The sequence below is a fragment of the Puntigrus tetrazona genome, chromosome 1 (assembly GCF_018831695.1).
Source record: "Puntigrus tetrazona isolate hp1 chromosome 1, ASM1883169v1, whole genome shotgun sequence".
Taxonomy (NCBI): domain Eukaryota; kingdom Metazoa; phylum Chordata; class Actinopteri; order Cypriniformes; family Cyprinidae; genus Puntigrus; species Puntigrus tetrazona.
Genome location: NC_056699.1, coordinates 7,084,688 through 7,106,064, shown reverse-complemented (window position 1 = coordinate 7,106,064; position 21,377 = coordinate 7,084,688). Strand labels below are relative to the sequence as shown.

The 21,377-nt window shown below is 35.0% G+C and overlaps 1 protein-coding gene across 7 annotated transcripts in view; it reads left to right on the top strand.

Moving 5' to 3' along the window:
* trpc5a (transient receptor potential cation channel, subfamily C, member 5a) overlaps positions 1-21,377 on the top strand; it is a 62,694-nt gene that overhangs the window by 28,218 nt on the left and 13,099 nt on the right. For all 7 annotated transcript variants that reach the window (XR_006250919.1, XM_043238204.1, XM_043238223.1 and 4 more), the window contains exons 4-5: positions 18,906-19,242; positions 19,843-19,982. Coding sequence is in view for 6 of the 7 variants with exons in the window: in XM_043238204.1 (XP_043094139.1) it covers positions 18,906-19,242; positions 19,843-19,982 (477 nt within the window). In the remaining variant the exon portion in view is untranslated. The remainder of the gene's footprint in view (positions 1-18,905; positions 19,243-19,842; positions 19,983-21,377) is intronic.

Below are 21,377 nucleotides of genomic sequence, written 5' to 3'. Positions count from 1 at the left end.
GTATAATATAGTATAAATAATTTTTTAAATTTATTATATATTCATTATTACATTTATTAAGTTAAATTATGTAATATCATTTAAATGTATTTTTTTTTAGAACTGATTTTTTTTTTCCTGTAATGCTTATGAGAAACTGGGTGGGGGTATGCTGAATTATCATGAAAATAACTACAAATCCAGATCCACATGGGGATACAATGTGTGCTGAAGACCAAATGTTTGACATGATTAAAAAGACAGGAGATAGAGGCAATGAAAAGAAGCACTGGGCAGATGATAGACAGTTGTTCTGTTCCAAGACCTTGTGAGCTACATTGCATATTTGCCTATAGGCAGCTGCCTTCTAATTCAGCATCCAAATAGTCTTAGAAGAGATCTGAAACTCTTTAGAGAATATTGATCATTGCACCAACTAAATAGTTTGCAACTGAGACTTGACTTTAAATTGATTTCGAATCGCACAGTACTCTAGAAAGCATTAAAATACACCATACACAAATGTTGGGTTGAATGATCTTTTTTTATCACTCTGAACCATTTTGATACTTCTCAAGTACTGAGTGAAATATACAGTTATTTACAGTATAATCTAAATTTCTCTACTCCTCATCTGCCATCTTGGATTTATTTTTTATTCACTAAGCTTGTCGCAGTGCATTACGGGATTGCATTCTCCGAAAAGATACATGTTGCCTTAGAATTTGGCTAAAAGAAGGCAGCATAATTAAGTTTTTAAGCCTACCTTTTGGAACAGCTTTTGTTCTGGAAGCGCTCCAATGATGCTTTAAAATGCTACCTCTGTAGGCAGATCACTAGGTTTTGGGAAAAGAATCAAGAGAGTGATGTGCTAGGTAGAATATTTGCAGCATTTTATTGAAGGAGTGTATTTTAGCTGTACATTTACAGGCGGAAAAAGAAACATACCAAAAGTACCATTCCATTTCTTTCTACATTTTGATTTTTCTGCTGTACACTCGTGGATTCTTGGAAAATACCTTTTTTTGCAGTGTGTAACAAAGCTCTAAGTGAATGAAAACATCCTGCAAAGTCTTCAGTCTTAAAGTGCACCCTGAATATTGTCAGAGTTGACTCTGAATAATTGAAATGAGTCGTTTTTTAAAGGAATCCAAGCCATTTCACTTTGATGTTAATATGAAAGACTAGCATATCGCCGCCCACTTGTTGGTCTTTTTCAAATCAAATTCAAATCAAAATCAAAATTTGTCATTCACAGACATACGTACTACGACATGTGTCACTTTTGTATCATCCCATTAAATTTCAGATAGAAATGACTGCATTTAGATGAAATTGATACAATACATGAGGAGAGTGTGAGGGAAAAATAATCCAAACCCAGACTGTGCTCCTAAGGGAAACGTAACGGAAAAAAACACCTCAGCAATTGAACAAATAGACACTTTTGACAACATGTAAGACGAGGTAAAAATCTGGGTTGCATGTAAAAATCTGTATATTTTTGCATTTGGGACTCCAAAAGCCAAAATATGAACCTTTCGTAACCCATAATAGGTGCACTTTTAAAAATGATTTAAATTTAAAAAACACTGCTTTTTAGATTATAATTGAATCAATCACCGGAGGTCTTTCAAAACAATCGTTGAGTGAAACCTTTCTTGAAATGGTAAAACAAGTTTTCCTGGTCTATGACATTGTGAAGCTTTTTATTTTAAAGCCAAAATATAACCTTTCTGTAAAAACAGGTGCACCAGTAAAAATGATGCAATTAAAAAATTGTGCTTTCTTACCTATTTATAATATAGAAAAACCTTCTTTCATACATATACCTTTATGATATATATATATATATATTGTGAAGCATTTTATTTAAAGAATATTAATCTATAAAACAATACCAGTATCAATTAGGTATATATATATATATATATATATACTGGACTGAATGTGAAAAGTATAAGACATTCTATCAAAACAATGATAAAAACATTTTGATGGTTCGTGTGAAACCATCTTGAGTTATGTTTCCTTGGTTTACATGCTTCCATGTAAATCAATAATAAAAAAAAAAAAACATCTTTGGCTTTCCAGGGAGATTCCAGTTATCTTTTTTTTATTCTGAAACCCATTCTCCGAACTGAGGATTTGAAAGCTTGTGTCAGAACGTCTCATTTCTCTTCCTGTCAGTCAGAGGTGGTTCTGGCCCTGACCTGTGAGACTGCTCTTCCAATTAGCTCTAATTGTTTTGTGCGCCTCAAGGAAAGCTGCTGTGAATACAGATCACAATGCTGTACGCATACACACACGGCAAAGATGGTCAAGACAGATGTGGAGCTTTGAGCCAAAAGATGCTATACCATAAAAAAAAAAGAAAGATGAAGACTTTTATGAACCCATTTAGTGTGCCTTTATATTTGTAGTGATTGAAGTTTTATAGAATGAGATTAAATATTTAGAAAAGGTTACCAGCGTTATACTTCAGATTTCATGCAATAATTTATCTTTTGATATGAGAATTAAATGAGTCAGAGAAGATGACTGGCTGGATGTAATACTAAACAGGGTTGAAAGGGCGAGGAGAGTGAAGAATCAAATACATCTGGAGTAAAGCCATACAAGGCTTGCTTGAAACATTACTCATGGGCATTGTTTTCACAGATAATGCTGCTTATGGATTTCATTATACGCTCTCAGGTCTCAGGAAGAGCCTTTGTGTTGCTGAGAGCTGTCTTTAAATGGGACCACACTGGTTCTGCTTAGTTGTCGTTGTTACTAGGATTGTACAACCTTGCACACAAATGTAAACACTTGGTTTGTGGATTTTTCATCTTAAAGATGTAATTATTTCTTAGGCTTGGGAATTAAAGCATCTTTAAATTTTAAGTATTAGTGTTATTTAGTATTATTTAAATCCTATTTTAGTGTTTATTACTAATTTGAAATGGTATTTATTTTTTATACAATTCATTTTGTTTTAATTGTTTCCTTTTTTAGTAATTTTGTTATGCTTTTGTCATTTTTAGATATTTGTTTATATATATGTGTATATATATATATATATATATATATATATATATATATATATATATATATATATATATATATATATATATATACATACATAATTTTTTTTTTTCTTCTATGTGGACTATTTGCCATGTATGCCAATTTATGTTTAGATTTTCGGTTTTCAATTTATGTTTTGCATTTTTGGTTATTAGTTTTTCAGTAGTATTTTATATTTGAATATTTCATAAATTTTAGTGCAATCAACTCATTATATAACTTGTTTAACATATTACTTAACATATTATTTTTCTTTATTTTTCCAAGTCAACATTGCATGCACAGAATATTACTACTGTCAACTAAGCTACTGCAACTAAAAAGTTGAAGAAACAGCAAAATAAGAAAAACAGACTAACATAAATGTATATTATTAAAATTGCAGCTTGCACTGCTAACTGGGCTGAAGATATGTGTCCTTAAAGTCAGGGATTATAAACCTGTGACTGGAAAAGTGTAAGGAATTACACTTTTACTATTAAAAATAGTAAAAAGTAGTTTAAAACCACAATTAATGGTTTCTGCAACTTTCACCAGAGCAAAAATCTGACTTTAAAATTTATTGTGATCATTTTTGTGAAATATAAAACTTTAGTGTGTAACTTTGGTTTGTTTGCAATCGGGCTTACAATTTTTACCTAGAAGATGATTAAACTGGCAAAAATCCCATAGGTGCAGATAACAGATCCCTCCTATCCTTCTTCTTATGTTGTTCTCTCAAATTCTTTTCTGCTCTTGTCCCTCTCCCCCTCACCTCCTGTCCTTCCTTCATCTCTTCTTTTCTGTAATTTTGGAAAGTTGATTTACTGCCTGGGAACATCAACGCACTCAGCATCCCCCACCCCGCATCTCTCTCACTCGCTTTTTAAATCGATAAGGATTACATACCCCATATACTCTGAGCAGCATTTTGCTCAATAACTGCTGTGCTTCAATCTCCTTACCTCACCTCTCATCTGAACTGCTGCCTGAATGCAGCGCCTTATTCATGTGCATTGATAGACGCGACTGCTGCTGATAGAACTGTAAGAAGTAGGCTTTGGCCAGTGTTATTGAATGGGACTTGTGGTTGAGCGTTTCAGTGATTTAAAGTCACATTTTTAAAGGCAGTTTTTATTACCATATAATTAATTAATGTATCCTCGTAATGTGTAATAAAAGACATTAAGTTCCCCTTCCCTTCTCAACAAAATATTTTCTCTGTAAATATTATTGCTGGATAACACTAGTTTTTTACAAGCTAAAATTACATTTTTGATTTTACTATAACTGAAAATAACTTTCTTGGTATGCATTCATGCTGTGTGCATTAAATAGACACTCACATGCCAAAAAGACGTTTTTTTCAAGTGTGCTATTCTCTCTTTTCAACTAAAAGCAGGAAAGTATGCTTTTAGTCTACATTTTATGTACTAGTGTAAATATATTAGAGCTATACTTGTACTCCTAGAATCCGTGCTTTCATTGCTATATGGTAGGGGGCACTGGTACTCATCTTCTCAGAATCTCCAAAAAAAAACCACAAAAGAAGAAACCGAAATCACATTTTAATTTGATCGATCATTTCGATTGATTTGATTATCATTTTGAATTCCGTTTATATATTTGTTTTTGTTGTGCTATAATTTTGTTGCACTAATCTCGGCATTAAACGAATTACACAATTTAAAACACATTGGTTGAACTTACTGAATTCTAATGGGTCATTAACAGAATTTTTAGAGGTTTCTTTTTTTTTTTTTTTACTGTACATTAATATTTTCATGTCATTTGTGTTAGAGTCTGTCTGAATGTATACTTCACCTTACACATTACATATTTACCTGATGGCTCTTCATTACTTTGCGTTTTTAGGCTGTATAAAGTGTCAAACTATTGACAAATATCATATTAAACATCTGAGAACAGAAATTGCAAAATATACTGAGACGCAGGCATTTGCATTTGTGTCCTCTTAAAAAACAATAAAAATGGAGCAGATGCTGCATATTTTGAGTCTGTCATGCTCTAAAAAGGACAAAACTAGCATCATAAATGTCTGTTGCTTCATGATAACACTGTGAGGGACGGGCTAAAATTTGAATTGGTCCCCATAGGCTTTTATTGTATAAAAAAGAGCAGCTTGGACATTGTGCAAAACATTTGCTTTTATGTTTCCAAAAAGAGAAAGTCTCCTGGGCTCGGAACAACTTCAGAATAAGTAAATAAATGTTCACCTTTGTGTGACAAGTGACAGGTCAGCAGTAGGAGAACGCTGATTTCACACTCGTTCTTCTTCACATTCAAACTGGATGAACATTGGATAACGCCTTGTATTTTTAGTTCTGCACCCCGCCGGAGGAATTGCTCGCTCTGTTCTCACTGACGGCACCCTGGGACTGGAGTACGCTCCCTCCGCTCTCTCTCCCTCGCTCTCTCTTACTGACCCAAGTCAAACACACAGTTTGTTGGGGGTGGGGCGGTTGATAGGCAAAGGACGAGAGATAGATAGAAAAGACAGCGAAAGTAGATCTGACTGAGAACAAATTGTTGCTGAATAATACAACACAAATCAATTTCTCACTCTGCCTGGTCGGCAGGTTGGATCGCTCCCGGCCAACTGAGCAGCAATGGCTGCTTTTGTTCTGATGGAGCGAGGGAGGAAAGAAAAAGAGATTTATTCTTTCTCTCTACCCCTCTGCTGCTCTATTCTGCTGTTTTGGACCTTGTGTGTAAAGTCAATCAATGCTTCTCTCCTTTGATGACTTGTTTCGTTACAGGAATCCAAGATAAGATGTGCAAAATAGTTTGCTTTACTTTTTGGCCCTTGCATTCGTATAGAGAGATAATAGGAAATTATTTGGCATGTGCTTCATCAGATTTTTGAGTTATGTGCAGTGTGTTATTTTAACATTTACAATTACAGTACTGTATTTATCAGTTTTATTATGTGTGTGTGTGTGTGTTTATACATGGTGTCTTTTTTGAAGCTGACAGCGTCTGTTTTACATTAGAAATCTGTGAAATAAACCGTGTTTTCAAAAAAGTCCTCAGCGCTTTTTAAAACGCCACCACCAGCATCTTTTTCTGCAGCTCAGAGCGTCTTTTCGAGTTGAAATAAGTTAAACTTTTTAAAAAATGCCTTGCGTCAAGCACCCTTTTGACAGTTGACCAGTGACCAATAGAGTAGCGAGATCTGACGTTTCCATAACAACAAAAAAAAATTGAGAAGCTGCCGAACTGAGCACAAGGAACATCGTTGTGTATCGACATTTTCTTCCCCTGTTAACTTCAAAAGCCAGCGCAGGAGACAACTTTTTACACTTTCTTGACATTTCTGCAGCACACCGCTCTAGGCTACTGTTGCAGCTGTTGCTATAGCAACAAAGACGCTCTCGGCTGATAGGCTGTATAGTTGTCTTTTTAGCTTTAGTTGAGTTTTAGGAATTTTATTTTAATATTTTGTATTTTTGTTTCAGTTTAGCTCTATTTTTAGTTTTAGTTATAAACTGTAAAAAAGTTAGGTTTATTTTTAAGGTGTTCTTGTTACGGTGTAATTATATATTTAAGTACTGAGTAATATTAATTATACTTACTGTAGGGTTAGAGTTAGAATTAGGGTTAGGCTCAGGGTTACTTGCATGTAGTTACCCAAAATGAATTGCTATTATAATAGTAAGTACGTTTAACACATGTAACAAGCTGTATGCTGTTAGTTTTCCTCTGTGTTTTTAACATTTATAAATGATGCATTTTCTAGTTTTAACCTTTTTCACATACAAAAAAAAATATTACATCTGAAGAAATACCAGTATTTTTGGATGCTTTTTAAAAATTCATGTACTTACTGTATTTTAACCAGAGGGAATTATTGGATACAAAGGATATGTCTGTGAAAACCAACCAGATCTTAGATACGTAAAAATGATTGTACAAAGTTGTAAATAAAACAATCATAATGAAAATGTTATATAATACAATTTTTAGCTACTGTACATTTCCAAGTGAAATTTAATATAATTTTAGTTAACGATAACAGCACATTTCCCCCTTTGACATACAGTATGCATATAAATTCTACACTTTATAATTTTATAGCCTTTTCCACACTGCATGTTGCCTGTAATGGCAATGTTATGCACTCTCCTGGTACTCAACATATTGTGCAATCATGTTTTATCATTTAATAGTACAAGCTTCCTGTGCACATTTATCTTACTTACGGTGCCATGCACTGTTAAAAGTTACATACAGTATGTACTGTTTTGCTCATTCATAGTTCCATAAAACATTAATATGGGCTGTAAATTGGACTAAGCAGGAAGGATGAAGCGGGGGAAGGAGCCAAGAGGAAGCTAAGAGGCAGAGAGACAGAGAGCTTATTCCAGCCACAAAAAATAGACAACTTTCTGGCTACAGAAACATCAGGCTTATCCCCCGTCAGCTTGTGAACTGGAGTTTCGGCCCGCTGCCCGTCTGCTTCTACACACCACCCTGCCTAGCTTTTCCTTGTCATTTATTCATCTCACTCGGTAAGAATAGCAGGGCTGCATAAATTAACCAGCGCTCCAGTGTCTCTGTGACAAGCAGATTGAAGCAGACAACTTAAATACACAAGGAAGTTATGACAACGACTAGGGATTTATCTGTGACAACCTATTACGCAAAATGTTAACAGTATGTAACTGTTAACGTGAATATAGCTACTAGCTCCACCCACTGCAGTATCCTGCGCTTGTGTTTATATGCTAGAGTAGGCACTTTGGTAATTTTATTAGTTTTAAACGTACAACTCTGTTATGTTCAGTGTGCTTGTGTGTGTAAATGAAGTTATTCAGTCTGCAAACATGCATATGGCCATTTATTATTTTGTAACATGTGTTTCTGCAGTATGCTGTGTTTGTTTAATTATTAATCTTGGTCTGTTTACAAAGATGAGCTGTTTGTATTAAAAACAACACACTTAGATTCTAATATGCATGGATATGTATATATTAGGTAGCTACAGCCAAATGCCCATACACAGACAGTGGTATAATTACTGTTTTCTGATTTCATGTATTTCAAAATTAATTTATGTATGTGTTGCAAAGCTGGCTGTCGCATGTTCTTTCAGAAATCACTTTAATATGATTATTTGCTGCTCAAGAAACAGTTGCACTGTAATACGATTTTTACAGAAAGTGTTGCAGTTAAATATATATGTATACATCTGCATCATGTATTGTGCATAAGCTGCGAGATAAGATATAAATTAGGATTTGTGCATGAAAAGACAAAAAAATGCAGAGCCATCATGAAAAAAGTAAAATGCAAAAGTAAAACTTTCCGTTAAACCATGTGTCCAGGGCAGCGAAGACTGGAACCGAGTGAATGCACAAACAGTTTGATTAATTCAGAAGATTCTGGAATTTTCTCAGAAACTGATGTGTGCTGTTGTGACATTCATGCATATTCTGCACCATCAGTTTCAGCAAAGCATTAATTATATCTTTCAACTTACTTGCCTCCTAGTTTTAAATATATCCTACAAATACTTATGTGTGGATTAAAACACTTCACACCTCAGAGCACTAGTTGCAATTCACCCACACATTTTGGTAACCTGAAATCAATAGTTTCACAATTCTCAATCCGCTCTGTGCATGTTTCTCATGCTCTGTCCTGATTAATCGAAAACTCTAAATGTGACTACACTGATATGAACATTTCACCTTCGATTTGTACTTTGTACTGTTTTGTGATTAAATATGAATTACTAGTGATTTCATCATATAAATGGCTGAATTATACATCAGCATTGTTCATAATTCAATTCAGAGTATTAAAGCTGTTTTTACAGAGGAACATTGGGACTTTGTTCCATGTCATTTTGGCAGTTGAACATCCCAGTGGGCACAGCTTACTAGTGTGGCACAATGCCTATTTATATAATCCTGAACCAGCATTTCTCAGACCTGCGAGGACAGCGGCTGTGACATCTGCCAAGAGTTAGCCCAACTCAATAGTGCTTTATCCATACAGTTCCTTTTCAACCTTTTTTTTTTTTAATTCCTACCTTTTCTCATGGCATAATCGCACGATGGTGCAGTTTTTAGCGAGACATGACGTACGTACAAATAAGTACATATCACTGCAGTTTCTAAAAGAAATAAACACTAGAGGCAGTAAAATCAGACGCATTTTTATTCCTTTTCACACAAATTTACAGTTTCAATTAATAAAGCGTAATTTTCGCCCAACATCATGTGACTTCAAAAAGATATAAATATGCTCAGAGATTTGAAAGCTGGTGCCTTCGAACGTTAGCATCACACATATCCAGCTTCATATCTTTTCAGGTTCGGTAGCTCATGGAGTACAGAGATGTACTCGAGAGGCGAGGAGGTCCGGTTCAAATCCTGTGTAACTACAGTTTGACAAAACAGTTCCAATCTGTGTGAAAGGAAGTTGAAATTGCACGGTTACATCAACAAATACCCTTTTATATCAGTTTTGCATTTGTTAACACTATCGGGTGGGATTTAGGTTGGATTTGTTGTAGGTCATGTTTCCAACATGATAGAGCATTAACTTTTAGCAACAGTGCCAGGGTTCACGTATTAAACCTGTGTTTAGCGCCACTCAGTGGACATATCTCTTTGAAACTGCATCAATAAAATGTTTAATGCACATAAAACGGTGTTGCACAAAAAGTGCATAGAGGTACATATTTTTATGGGACAAGGTTGTTAAATTCCTTCTCCATCCTACTCTTATTCTGTCTCATCAAGATGCTCTTTGACTTAATTTTTTCCTCCTCCTCCCTATGTTTCTTTTCCACTGCTACAGTACAAACAGGGACAAAAGATCTCCGTGGAAAAAGCTGGGAGCGATTAGTCTTCACTCCAGAGTCTTACACTTGCATTTCTGCATCTCTCACTTTTTCTCTGGCCTCCGCCTCCATCTCATAATCTCTCCCTCTCGTTCTTACTCTATCACTGGCAGTGGTTATTTTTATCTATTCTGTGGGTTTACTGGTGAGTGAGTGTACAGGTTGTAGAAGTTCTCGCTGGTGGATTGTGCCCTGGAGAACATGTCCTGATGATTCCTCACTTAGGAAATCAGAGGAAGTGTTTACAGCTTGTTTGCTGTAAGTCAGGTTGTCATACTGTACAGCGCTGGGGTTCGACTGATGATGTGTTTTGCTGAACTGGTGTTTAGTAGAGCTTGGTTAGTAGAACATAACATTTATTATTGCTTTTGAGCATTTCTTGATCTTATTTAGGCGCAATCCAAATGATTTGTTCAATGATTCAATTTACTAAACACCTCACGTGATTGGTTGATTTTATTTAAAGCAGTGTTTGTGAGCTTTTACTGCTCCGAAGTGGCATCTAGTGGCAAAGAATGAATTAGCATTTTCATTCAGACCTACTCGAAGATCAAGTTTCCCCAGGTCAGCGCGCACAAAACAAGTGGGGGGCAATATGCTAATGTTTCATTTTGATGTCAACGTGATACGGCTTGGGGCTTGTTTTAAAAATGACTCATTTTAATGATTGGTAGTCGACTCTTTCTTTTGAGAGATGATAACTTTATACACAAGAGCACTTTCCGATTTAAAACTCTGCAGGATGTTTAAATCTCTGCTTTCATTTTCATTCATTTTCAAAAATTCATAATAGGGGCACTTTAAAGATGAAAATCATAATTGGAGTTCACTGAATTTGAGCACATATCTGGTTGTTTTGAGGCCATTTATATTCTAGTGTACTAAGGCGTACTTAAGGCATACAGTATATATCATCCTTCTATTTCAAAAAAGTGGACCATAAAACAGACGGTGCATCTTTTATCTTGATAGGCAAATGTTTGTTCAGTCAAGATCTCACACTAGCAACTGGAAGTAGAACTGAACAATCAATTGCATTTTAATCATTATTATGATTTTTGATTATCTGGGATATTTCAGATCAGAGAAAATGCTGATGTTTTTTAATTTTAATGGACAGAGGGGAAATATTAGTATGAGCTTTAGTGTGCATAAATTGTTTGCTCTTCATGGTTTTACTGTGGAAATTAATAGATTTGTCCATAATCAATATCTGTTGTGTAAACTAGACACAAATTAGATATGTCTATGTAATTTTTATTTACACTGTAATGATTTGAAATGTCTTCAGGCCTGACATTATTGCACACAGTATGCAGTTGGTCAGTCCAATCTCCAACATCCTTCCTCTTTTAATTAAATTATGTCAGTTAGAGTTTATAAGATGAATGTACTGCAACAACATGAAATTAATATTCACTCCCCTGTTGTGCAAAGCAAGTAAAAAGTGATATCATGATTTGTGTACATTGGCTGGAGTGGCACCCGACACTTCCCTCAGCCAACAGTGCATTATCTGCCAGGTTGCTCATGCCCAGCTAAAGAGTGAATGACATTACTAACAGAGATCTTGATCTGTTGTTTGGAGCACTGCCTGGGCTCTACAGAATTGCAGTGGCACTGCAGCACCAATGCAGCTGGGGGAACTGGAGAGGCTAAGTAAATTAGCATTTAAATCACATCTGACCCGAACTGTGCAAAATGAAATGGAGCAAGCTGAACGCTTATTAGGGGAGGTTGAAGGAGAACCGCGTGCTGGGGAGGGGGAGATTAGAAGAGCAGAGTTTGCATAACTGATGTCTCCTAAACTAGCTCTTTTGTAAGCATTGCAGCTAAGATAACCCTAAAATATGGTCAGCTACAAAAAAATATATATATATAATATAATATAATATAATATAATATAATATAATATAATATAATATAATATAATATAATATAATATAATATCCTAAACATCCACATTTTGAGGCAAATATCTAATATTACATTTTCATTTATTTAATGTTATAAATGTCATGAACAAATGAGAATCAAATCAAATCAAATTACAAAATATATTTTATTATTATTAAAATTTATTTAAAAGGGACCATCTACTATTTTAACATAAATGCTTCATAAATGCATAAATGCTAACATAAATTTTGCCGATGGATAATTTTTATTCACTGTCGCTTGGTAGGTAGGTAGTCAGGTTCACAAATAAGCATAAAGACAACAAACACAAACAATGATACTTATGCACATCATGTCATAGCCACAGATGAAAAGACAATACTCAGTTAAACCACTATTACATTAATGTTTACAAATTTGATTAGATTTGAAATTTGATTTTACTTTTAATTTAAACATATCAATAGATGTGCACACTCTTACGTCTTCTGGTAGAGTAATAGTAATAGCATTCATTGAGAAAGATGATAACCCAAATGCAGAGTAACTAAAAGGAACGACACAGTCATTAGTAGATGATGTTCTAGTAGATCTTAATGAGACCATAGAACGAAAGTGCATATTATCAAAAAGTACAGAAGGGGCCAAACCATTTAAAATGTTACGTATCATACACAAATTTGAATAGAGTCTAAAATGATCAAAACTCAATAAGTTATATTTCTCTAAAACTGTACAGTGTTGATTTTTGTCTGTTAAGTCTGTTTGTAAAGAAAGTTTTTTTTCATCAGTTTCTCCTGCTTGATCCCAACATGTCAGACAATATGATAGATGAGGAAAAATTGTAGAGTGCATTAAAGTCTTGGCTATGTCAGTGGGTAAACATTGTCTAATTTGTCTGTAATGTATCAAATTATATTTTATGGTCCTTACCAGTTTCTTTACTTGCTTTCTAAAACTAAGAGTTTTGAGACAAATGGTTGTTATTGATTTTCTGGTAATTAGCTTAATGGTTTTTAAATAACTAAAGAATATGTAAAAGAACAGTATCCCTGCTGTTGAGGCTAAAGGCACGATAATTTATATAGATATTACAATAAAGATTCTTACTTTTAGATTTGTTGATATGGCATGGTTAAATTCATATATATATATATATATATATATATATATATATATATATATATATATATATATATATATATATATATATATATATATATATATATATGGTTATAATCACCACATTAAAAAAGTCAGCTGGTAGTAGCTTACCTTATTGTAGACGACTTTTTTTACACTTAGTGTTTTTTGATTGTGAGGAGCTTAATGAGAAACAGTCTTTTCAAAGCATGATTCGAGTAGATGCCACTGACATGCCGATAACTCATACTAATGTGACTTTAAGTAGCCCATAGCCTGTACCCACCGCCCTGTCAGGTCTGCAAGTTCCATTACTCAAATAAAGTCAAAGTGGCAGCTAAAAAGTTCTTGTTCAGAAATCTAAAGGGAGTGCTTATGCACCTGAATAACCTTTAGTCCTTTCTACATATGTCATATGGTTCATTGTTTCCTTCTGATTGTAAAAATAAGACAAACAATGCACATTTCACAGATATCAAGATTTTTTTAGAGTTTAATATTCGCCATGAGCCTCAAGACGGCTTTTGTGTGTGTATAATGAGATTTTAATGACCATTTTCACAGATTTGAATATAAACCATTGTTGTATCGCACTGAGGATGAAAACAAAACACCATCCCTTCTATCTCTCCTCTCTCTCTCTCTCTCTCTCTCTCTCAGTCTTTTGTACTTCAGTATGTACCTCCTACTTTATTGCCAGATATGCAATTTAGTCCACCAGCTCATATTGAGAAACTTTGATGCGCAAAGCCTTTTTTACAGCAGAGGGTTTCAAAGGGATTTGGGAAGCATTGTACCCTTAAAGAGACAATTTCCTAGAAAAGAGACGTTTTAAAAGATTTAGGAGGTGCTGTGTGTGGGGTTTAGGAAACGGCTAGATCACCAACAGCAACTTAATTTGGCAGAAATAAAAAAAGCCGCTGATCACAGTGCTGTCTTGCAGTTTTTCTGTAATCTTTTGAGATTGCAGTGAAGAAAAAGTTAAGATGTTGTTTGTTGGCTGCAGTACACATTGCAATGAAGCTGTTTTTTAAGGTGTTGGTTCTAAAGATGGGTCACATCAGGTCAGTACTAATGAGGGTAACGGACAAAAGCAACACTAAAAGCAGATGATACATGTATATCATAGTTACAGTTGGAAAATAAATTGGATTATCAGTTTTTGAAAGGAGAAAATGTTTTTGTTGATATTAAATACTGTTTGTCCAATAAAACCGGACAATTACACATAATAAAGAATAAGTTATCCAGGATAATAGTGATTAGTGTAATAAATTACTGGCCAATGAGAGCCTAAAACCATTCATATTCAATTGATATTTAAAAGTCAAGCACTCTAACTGTAAGTAATGTATATCATACTTAATATTTTAAGTGATACACTTCAAAATAAAGATCCTACAGAGTGGTCAGTAGAATGAATCATTCTCGGTTCCCCAAAGAACCTTTCAGTGAAGTTTTCCTAAAGAAACCATTTTTTCAAACAGTCTAAGAATCTAAAGAATTAGTTTCCTCTATAAAGAACCTTTTGTTCAGTGGAAACGTTCTATGTATGCTATGGACGTTCTTCATGGAACCATCAATGCCAATAAAGAACCATGATTTTTAGGAATATTAAACAATAGATATATTGTTAAGTCATAACTACTTGGAAACCTTCATGTTATTAAAACACGCCCATAGTTAATGTAACACACCGTATTTGTTACACTCTTGTGTGAGATTTAGGAGAATTGACTTTATGCAAAGACCAAAAATAAGTCAGAAAAGTAAAGTCAGCTGTGAGAAAATCTGTAAAATAATTTGCTTGCAGATGCGATGGTCATAATTTGCTATATAATGCATTCATGCATTTTTAAGCATCACTTTAGCTTCCAAATACTGTTGGGTACTGTCATGCGGGTAAAAATGCACATCATGCGGAACAGGTGTGTACAGTGTTAGGGGAAGTTAATGTATTCTTTGACTCTGCATTAGAGTCAGTGACTCTTCAAGAGTGAGCCAGCCTAAACTCTTTGCATTATCAGAGCTGGAGATCAATCCTCATTAGCATACTGCTCCCTAGCAACCAGAACATGAACAGGACATCTGTTGTTCTGTAATCGCTTTCTGTCAAACAAGGGAGAAGAACAACAGATTACCTCATAACCTGTCCTTCTGTTCACCTCCTGAACTGTCTCATAAAGGTCACTCAGTGTGAACCTAGACTAATAGAGTTGATTCATCCTAGTGACTTGATTTTGTGAATGGGTGGACTAGCAGCTATGGGAGTACAAATATAAGTGAACACTTTTTTAAATTATTTAATACATTAATTCCAAAACACTGTAATTGAATTAATAAAGTGGACATTATTGAATTATTGGTTAATTGATGGAAAAGAAAGTAAGGTTTTTGATAGAAACATTCCAGGATTTTTCTCTGTATAGTGGACTTCATTGTGAGCCATTGGATTGAAGGTAAAGATCATTGTAGTTACAATGCAGCTTCAAAGTGCTCCACATGATCTCAACTAAGGATTAAGAGTCTAAGGAATAAGAAATGTAAGTGCCGTTTGGACCTTTCACCCATTGTCTTTTATTAAAGTTTACTATATGGAGAAAAATCCTGGAATGCTTTCCTCAAAATCTTTATTTACTTTTGACCGAAGAAAGAAAGGCTGGATTAAATTGTTTTTATTCTGGAGGTGAACTAATCTTTTATGGAGCCATGTTTGTTTGTCTTTCACAGGTTTTGACAGTAATGTAGGCAATAATTGAGAAACGTCTCATAGAAAGACACATTTATTTATCAGTTAAATGCAGTTCAGTCATCATTTCTGATTAATAGCTTCAACAAAATAAAATTAAAATTCATTGCATACTGAATCTGAAATTTTCAGACAATTTCCAAAATTGCATGCTAAAAAATAAATACAACCTCACATTGTGTTTTGGATCTTTATAAACTACCCCTAATTGGAAATCTCTGTACAGAGATTTGAGAAATGGTATTGTGTTACCATAAGCATTTTCTGCACAAATGAAAGCAAAACAGATCTATTTTTTCCTCCAGTTAGCCTCCATTAACATCTAGAAATAAGCTTTCTTAGAAACCTACTGTTCAACAAAAGCAGTGTACTTTCAAAAGGCTATTCTTCTTTGACGTCATTTTTATTGTGTATGGACATTATTCATTTACCCATGTTCATAAATTGAGGATAGTGCTATGTACACAAGTAAGACTGATCTTCAACGCACATCTCCTTGTCAAACAGAGTGAACAAGAAGCTTCCTTTCGTTCCGTCATTGTCTGTCAACAAACAATTTCTCATTGGTAAAATGTATGTAGCTGAGCTTCTGTCATAGTATTAAGAAATACAGTTTACTAATGTCACTGCTTTTAGTTAGTTAAAAGTGCATGGAACTAAGCAAGAACAATTCATTCACTTCACTCAAAGTCTAGCAAACTGCCATAGCAAACACATCCATCTTTACAGCGATCCAGATTCATTTATCTTCAATGCAGTGTTGAGGTATATATGAACGGCATCCAGACCATTCTCACAGGTCAGAATACAAGATGCCATTTATTTACTTGCGTGCCACGTGTTGTAAGTCATTACTACAGTCTGTAGTGGTGCATGCTGGCTGGGATGTTATCAGTCTCATTTCGTGGGCAGGTTGAGGAATGGTGTTGTTAGCTAAAGGGCCGCCTGAAGGTTAGTGTTCATATTGATGGATGAAGAGGGGATTTAGCTTATTGCTGTAGCGTTACCCTCACACCATGGAAGAAATACCAACAAGTCAGGCTTATGGAAACGAGCCAACCTCACAAATGGTTCATTATAAAGTCAAACCTGAAGGAAATTACTGTCCTATCTCCTTTCTCAAAGCTCTTAGTTAAATTCACTCTTGTGTCCTTTTTCCTCTTTTCAATGCCCCCTCCCTGGGGTTCAGGTGCTTCTATTAGCTTACTTCATTAAGTGGAGGTTGATTGTCTTTTCCTAAGGGACCTTTTGTGATATATGCAATGAGGTTGAGTGAGGGATTGTGGGAAACCAATGATTAGCTGTAGACATTCAGAGGGGCATTGCTGGTTCAGAAGCCCCTGCTTTCTCAGGCTTGCTAGTGAAGCTCTCAACAATGGAAACTTTTAAATCTGAGAAAGAGTTGTTACTCATCTATCATGCGGTGTTGTCATCCCACGCAGCATTTTCCATTACAGCCACTAGATAACTTATCACAAATGTGCTATGAAATATGAGGCGAGTCAATTCTTGGCTCGCTTCATTTCAAAGCAGATGTTTCTGAGGACGCTCTCTTACAAGCAAGTCTCCTACAGCAATGCACTAAACTGGTAATTAGCTTTGTTTACACTCTGAAAAAGCTTTTCTCCATTTATCCTCCACTTGCTTCTTTGAAAAATGACTGATAATAGATACACTTTTTGCATCATTAAAGAAATAGTTCACCTTAAAATTAGTATTTTGTCATGAATATGTTTTTGCATGTATCTGTATTTGTATTTATGTATTCTTAGTAATTGTTCCGTATTTTCCAGCCTATTTTTATATATAATGAATGTAAATGAAGACTAGGGCTTTAAAATTTCTAAAGGTTGTCAGTTATTAACAGTTTTAAGAGTCTATTGCTTACAGAAAGTTGTCAAGGACTTATAATATACTCATGTACCAATTTATGATACTTTTGTTGAACTTATTGAAGCTCAACAGCTCCAGGTCCTTTACATTGTCACTGCATGCTTCAACCATTTTATTAATTGAAATTTCTCCTTTTGCGCTTTATAAAAAAGAAAGTCAGGGGGGTTGGAATGGCATAAACAAGATGAGTAAACCTTTCCTTTAGGAATATAATAATCATAGTGCCGTTTGCATTTGCCAATTCTGTCTTTCTTCCTGTCACCACATTCTTATTCAGCTGTAAACCATGAGTGACATTTCAGAGCTAAATGTGTTAACACAAATGGTTTAATCAACAGCAAATGCAGAGAAATGAATCACAGTGTTTGTCTGTCCTTTAAAGTGAGATGTGTTTATGCAATAAATGTACATACAGTACAAGATGTATATTTTTTGTAAATCTGAACGGTAACTTTGAATTTGGGCATTCGTGTAAAGCAGTGATGGACTAATTATTAGTTTGAACTGCTAGTTTGGTTTAAGCGATTCTCACCATATATTTAAATCACTTGGCTGTAATTATAAAAATTAAAGAGTACACCTGTTATGCTTTTGAACTCAGATTTAACAAACAATAATGCAAGGACAAGGAGCAGAATCCAAAAAAGGCACCGAACTGAAGAGAGCACAGCAACCAACAGTGGACATGATCTGATATAGAAAAACTGAGGTTTAAATACACACAGGGTTACACAATCAGGGTGTTATAAGTGAAGTCAAAACTACAGACTGGCTGCAAAGACATACCAGACAGGAAGCAACTTAAAATTCCAAGTGAAACGCAGGGAGCACAGGCCAGACTTATTAAAAACCTTAAAAGTCAATTGTTGTATTTAAATGTAAATAAATGCATATATCACAAATAAGTCCATGCATCACATCATTTATGGATTTCTATTCATGCATCAAACAGAGCATACAAAACATTTTGAACATCTGAACCATGAGGGTTGGATCTTTTAAAGATGGCATATGTAAATTTGAAAATGAATATTAAGACACATATCTGATTTGTATCTGGTGGACCCTAATAATAGAGATTTTTCTTAAGATCAGTCAGTCAACTCAATCATACCACCCACCAACAAATGGATTATGAAAATATGCAGTTTTACCCATCTGTAGGATAGATGAAAGATTACTCATTCTTGTCGGAATGAATAATGCACCTCTTTCTCCCAGTTAATTGGTCCTCCTGCGTATGGTTGCCATTATGCATGAGCATTTACAAATCCTTTAAAAGCCATTTACAAATCTCTCTCTCTTTTTTTCCCCCTCCAGTTTGTGGCACAGCCAAACTGTCAGCAGCTCTTGGCCACATTATGGTATGACGGCTTTCCTGGCTGGCGGCGCCGTCACTGGGCAGTTAAGCTGGTCATGTGCTTCATTATCGGCCTGCTCTTCCCTGTTTTTTCGCTGGTCTACCTGCTGGCTCCAAAAAGCACACTGGGGCTCTTCATTAAAAAACCCTTCATCAAATTTATCTGCCACACAGCCTCCTACCTCACCTTCCTCTTCCTCCTCCTCCTAGCCTCACAGCACATAGCACGCACCAACCTACACATGCAGGGCCCTCCGCCCACTGTGGTGGAGTGGATGATACTACCTTGGGTGCTGGGTGAGTATGATTAGATGTGTCATGAGAATGTAGGTCATATAGCTTGTGTAAATTTTGTTAATGAAAAGTATTAAGAAATTGTGTCCAACATTGTATTGTCAGGGTCAGGGATTTTTACTTAACCTTTAACCCAAGTAATAAAGCTAAGTAAAAGTCTACAGCTAATTTAGGCGTATGTTATAATTGTACAGCATAATTTTTTTGTAATATTTATATAAAAATATATATATATTTAATATATATGTTATATATGTTGTACGTTAACTTTGAATGTTAATTGATGGAAAAGCTAATATAAATGTATGGAAAAGGAGTAAGCACGATTAAATATGCAACATTAACTGATACAATGAATTATAAATAAAATTCTTCTGTTTCAGATTGATATCTCAGTATTATTATTAGTTTATTGTTTTTAGCAAAATAATTCCTTATGTGTTTGCCCACAATTAGAAATTAAACTAATTCTGATCTGGATTCTAAATGTATTAGCATGTAAAACACAAAAATGCTATTTCATCTCATTTCTATGCAATTATATCAACTGATACAATAAATTTAAATATTTTTACATTCTGCATGTTTGTGTTTTTCTCATAGGCTTTATATGGGCTGAGATTAAGGAGATGTGGGACGGAGGTTTTAATGAGTACGTCCATGACTGGTGGAACCTGATGGATTTTGCCATGAACTCTCTCTATTTGGCCACTATATCTTTGAAGATTGTCGCGTATGTCAAGGTGAGCTCCTCCCGTAAATGTTTTGCTGTCAATTCAGTCATCCACGCTCAAACTCGCATGCACGCGAGCACATGCACACAGACACACTCCAGACTTCATGACCATCTGCAGCTGTGTTAGTCACCCTGCATGGAAGGGGTTCCAGCCCACACGAGTGTGTGTGTGTGTGTGTGTGTGTGTGTATGTATACATGTGCGAAAAGAAAAATGGTCTAAGCCATATAATTTATGTTCTGTATTGTGTTTGGACATGTGCTTAAGAATTACGTTTACAAGCTATAAATGTTTGTGTGAATGTTCCTGTCTACATGCATTATTATTTTAAAGAACAATTCCAAAATGTGCTATTAAAAAAAATGTGAATTACTTTATCATTTTTTTTCCACTTTTTCCACATTTTTTCAGTGTTGCTTGCTATTTCTCTTTAATTGTTTGTGAAATTTTTAGCAGCTTTGTTTCTACACCATTTTGCGTCTGTATGTGTGTAGGGGGTGATTTTATTAGACAGTTAATATTGTGGTCTTAGTCCCAGTAGAGAACAGAATTTAAAGCAAGAAGAGCTCAGCCATGCCTGGCACTGAAAAGCCAGCCTTATTTCTCTGCCCACTGAAACATGGAATTGAGGGATGGTGCTGAGGGGAGAAGGCATCTCGTTCCACCCTCAAGTGAAGTTATGCAAGGCGAAAGCTCAGGAAATGTCTTAAGAATCTGTTAGACCTTTGACTCGAAAAAGACTGAGGCATATCCAGAACAAAAACTAATGGAAGTTCTTCTACACGCTGTTGTTTCCGCATTAAACTTTTCCATTATTCTTTAACAAACCATTCCAAAAAAGACTGATTTGAACCTACTGATAGTATTTTGTCATTTTTGTCTGCTGTTGGTATTGTTACAGCACCTGATTCACTCAAGGAATTGTGAAAATCAGGTAATGGTGCAATCACGTCCATAAAATTGATGCTTTTAATTTTTATTGCACCACTGCATTTGAATCGACTCGGTATGTCTAGATGTATGATCACACTCGTATATGATCATGCTGTCACACTTTTCTCCATCTTTTGATCATCGTTTGATGAATTGCTGCTGCCATGATCATTAGAAAATGTACACAAACATCCCTTTTATGTAGCGCAGCATTAACTGCAGCAGGCAAATAAGCCAATCCATTCACGTATGTGAATCCGATCCATTGAGCCACATTTGCATAAAAAGGAGGCTTATTTGCCCGGAAACAAATGACAGTGACTTGGCAATGAATTTAAATATGCATGATGCAGCGCTATACCAGTGCATTTAGCACCTGGTTATGTTGGATTGTGGGTGTTAAAGTATTTGAATAGGCTAAAAATGGACTTTACACAAATACGCAAAGACTTGTCTAACAATCTGTAAG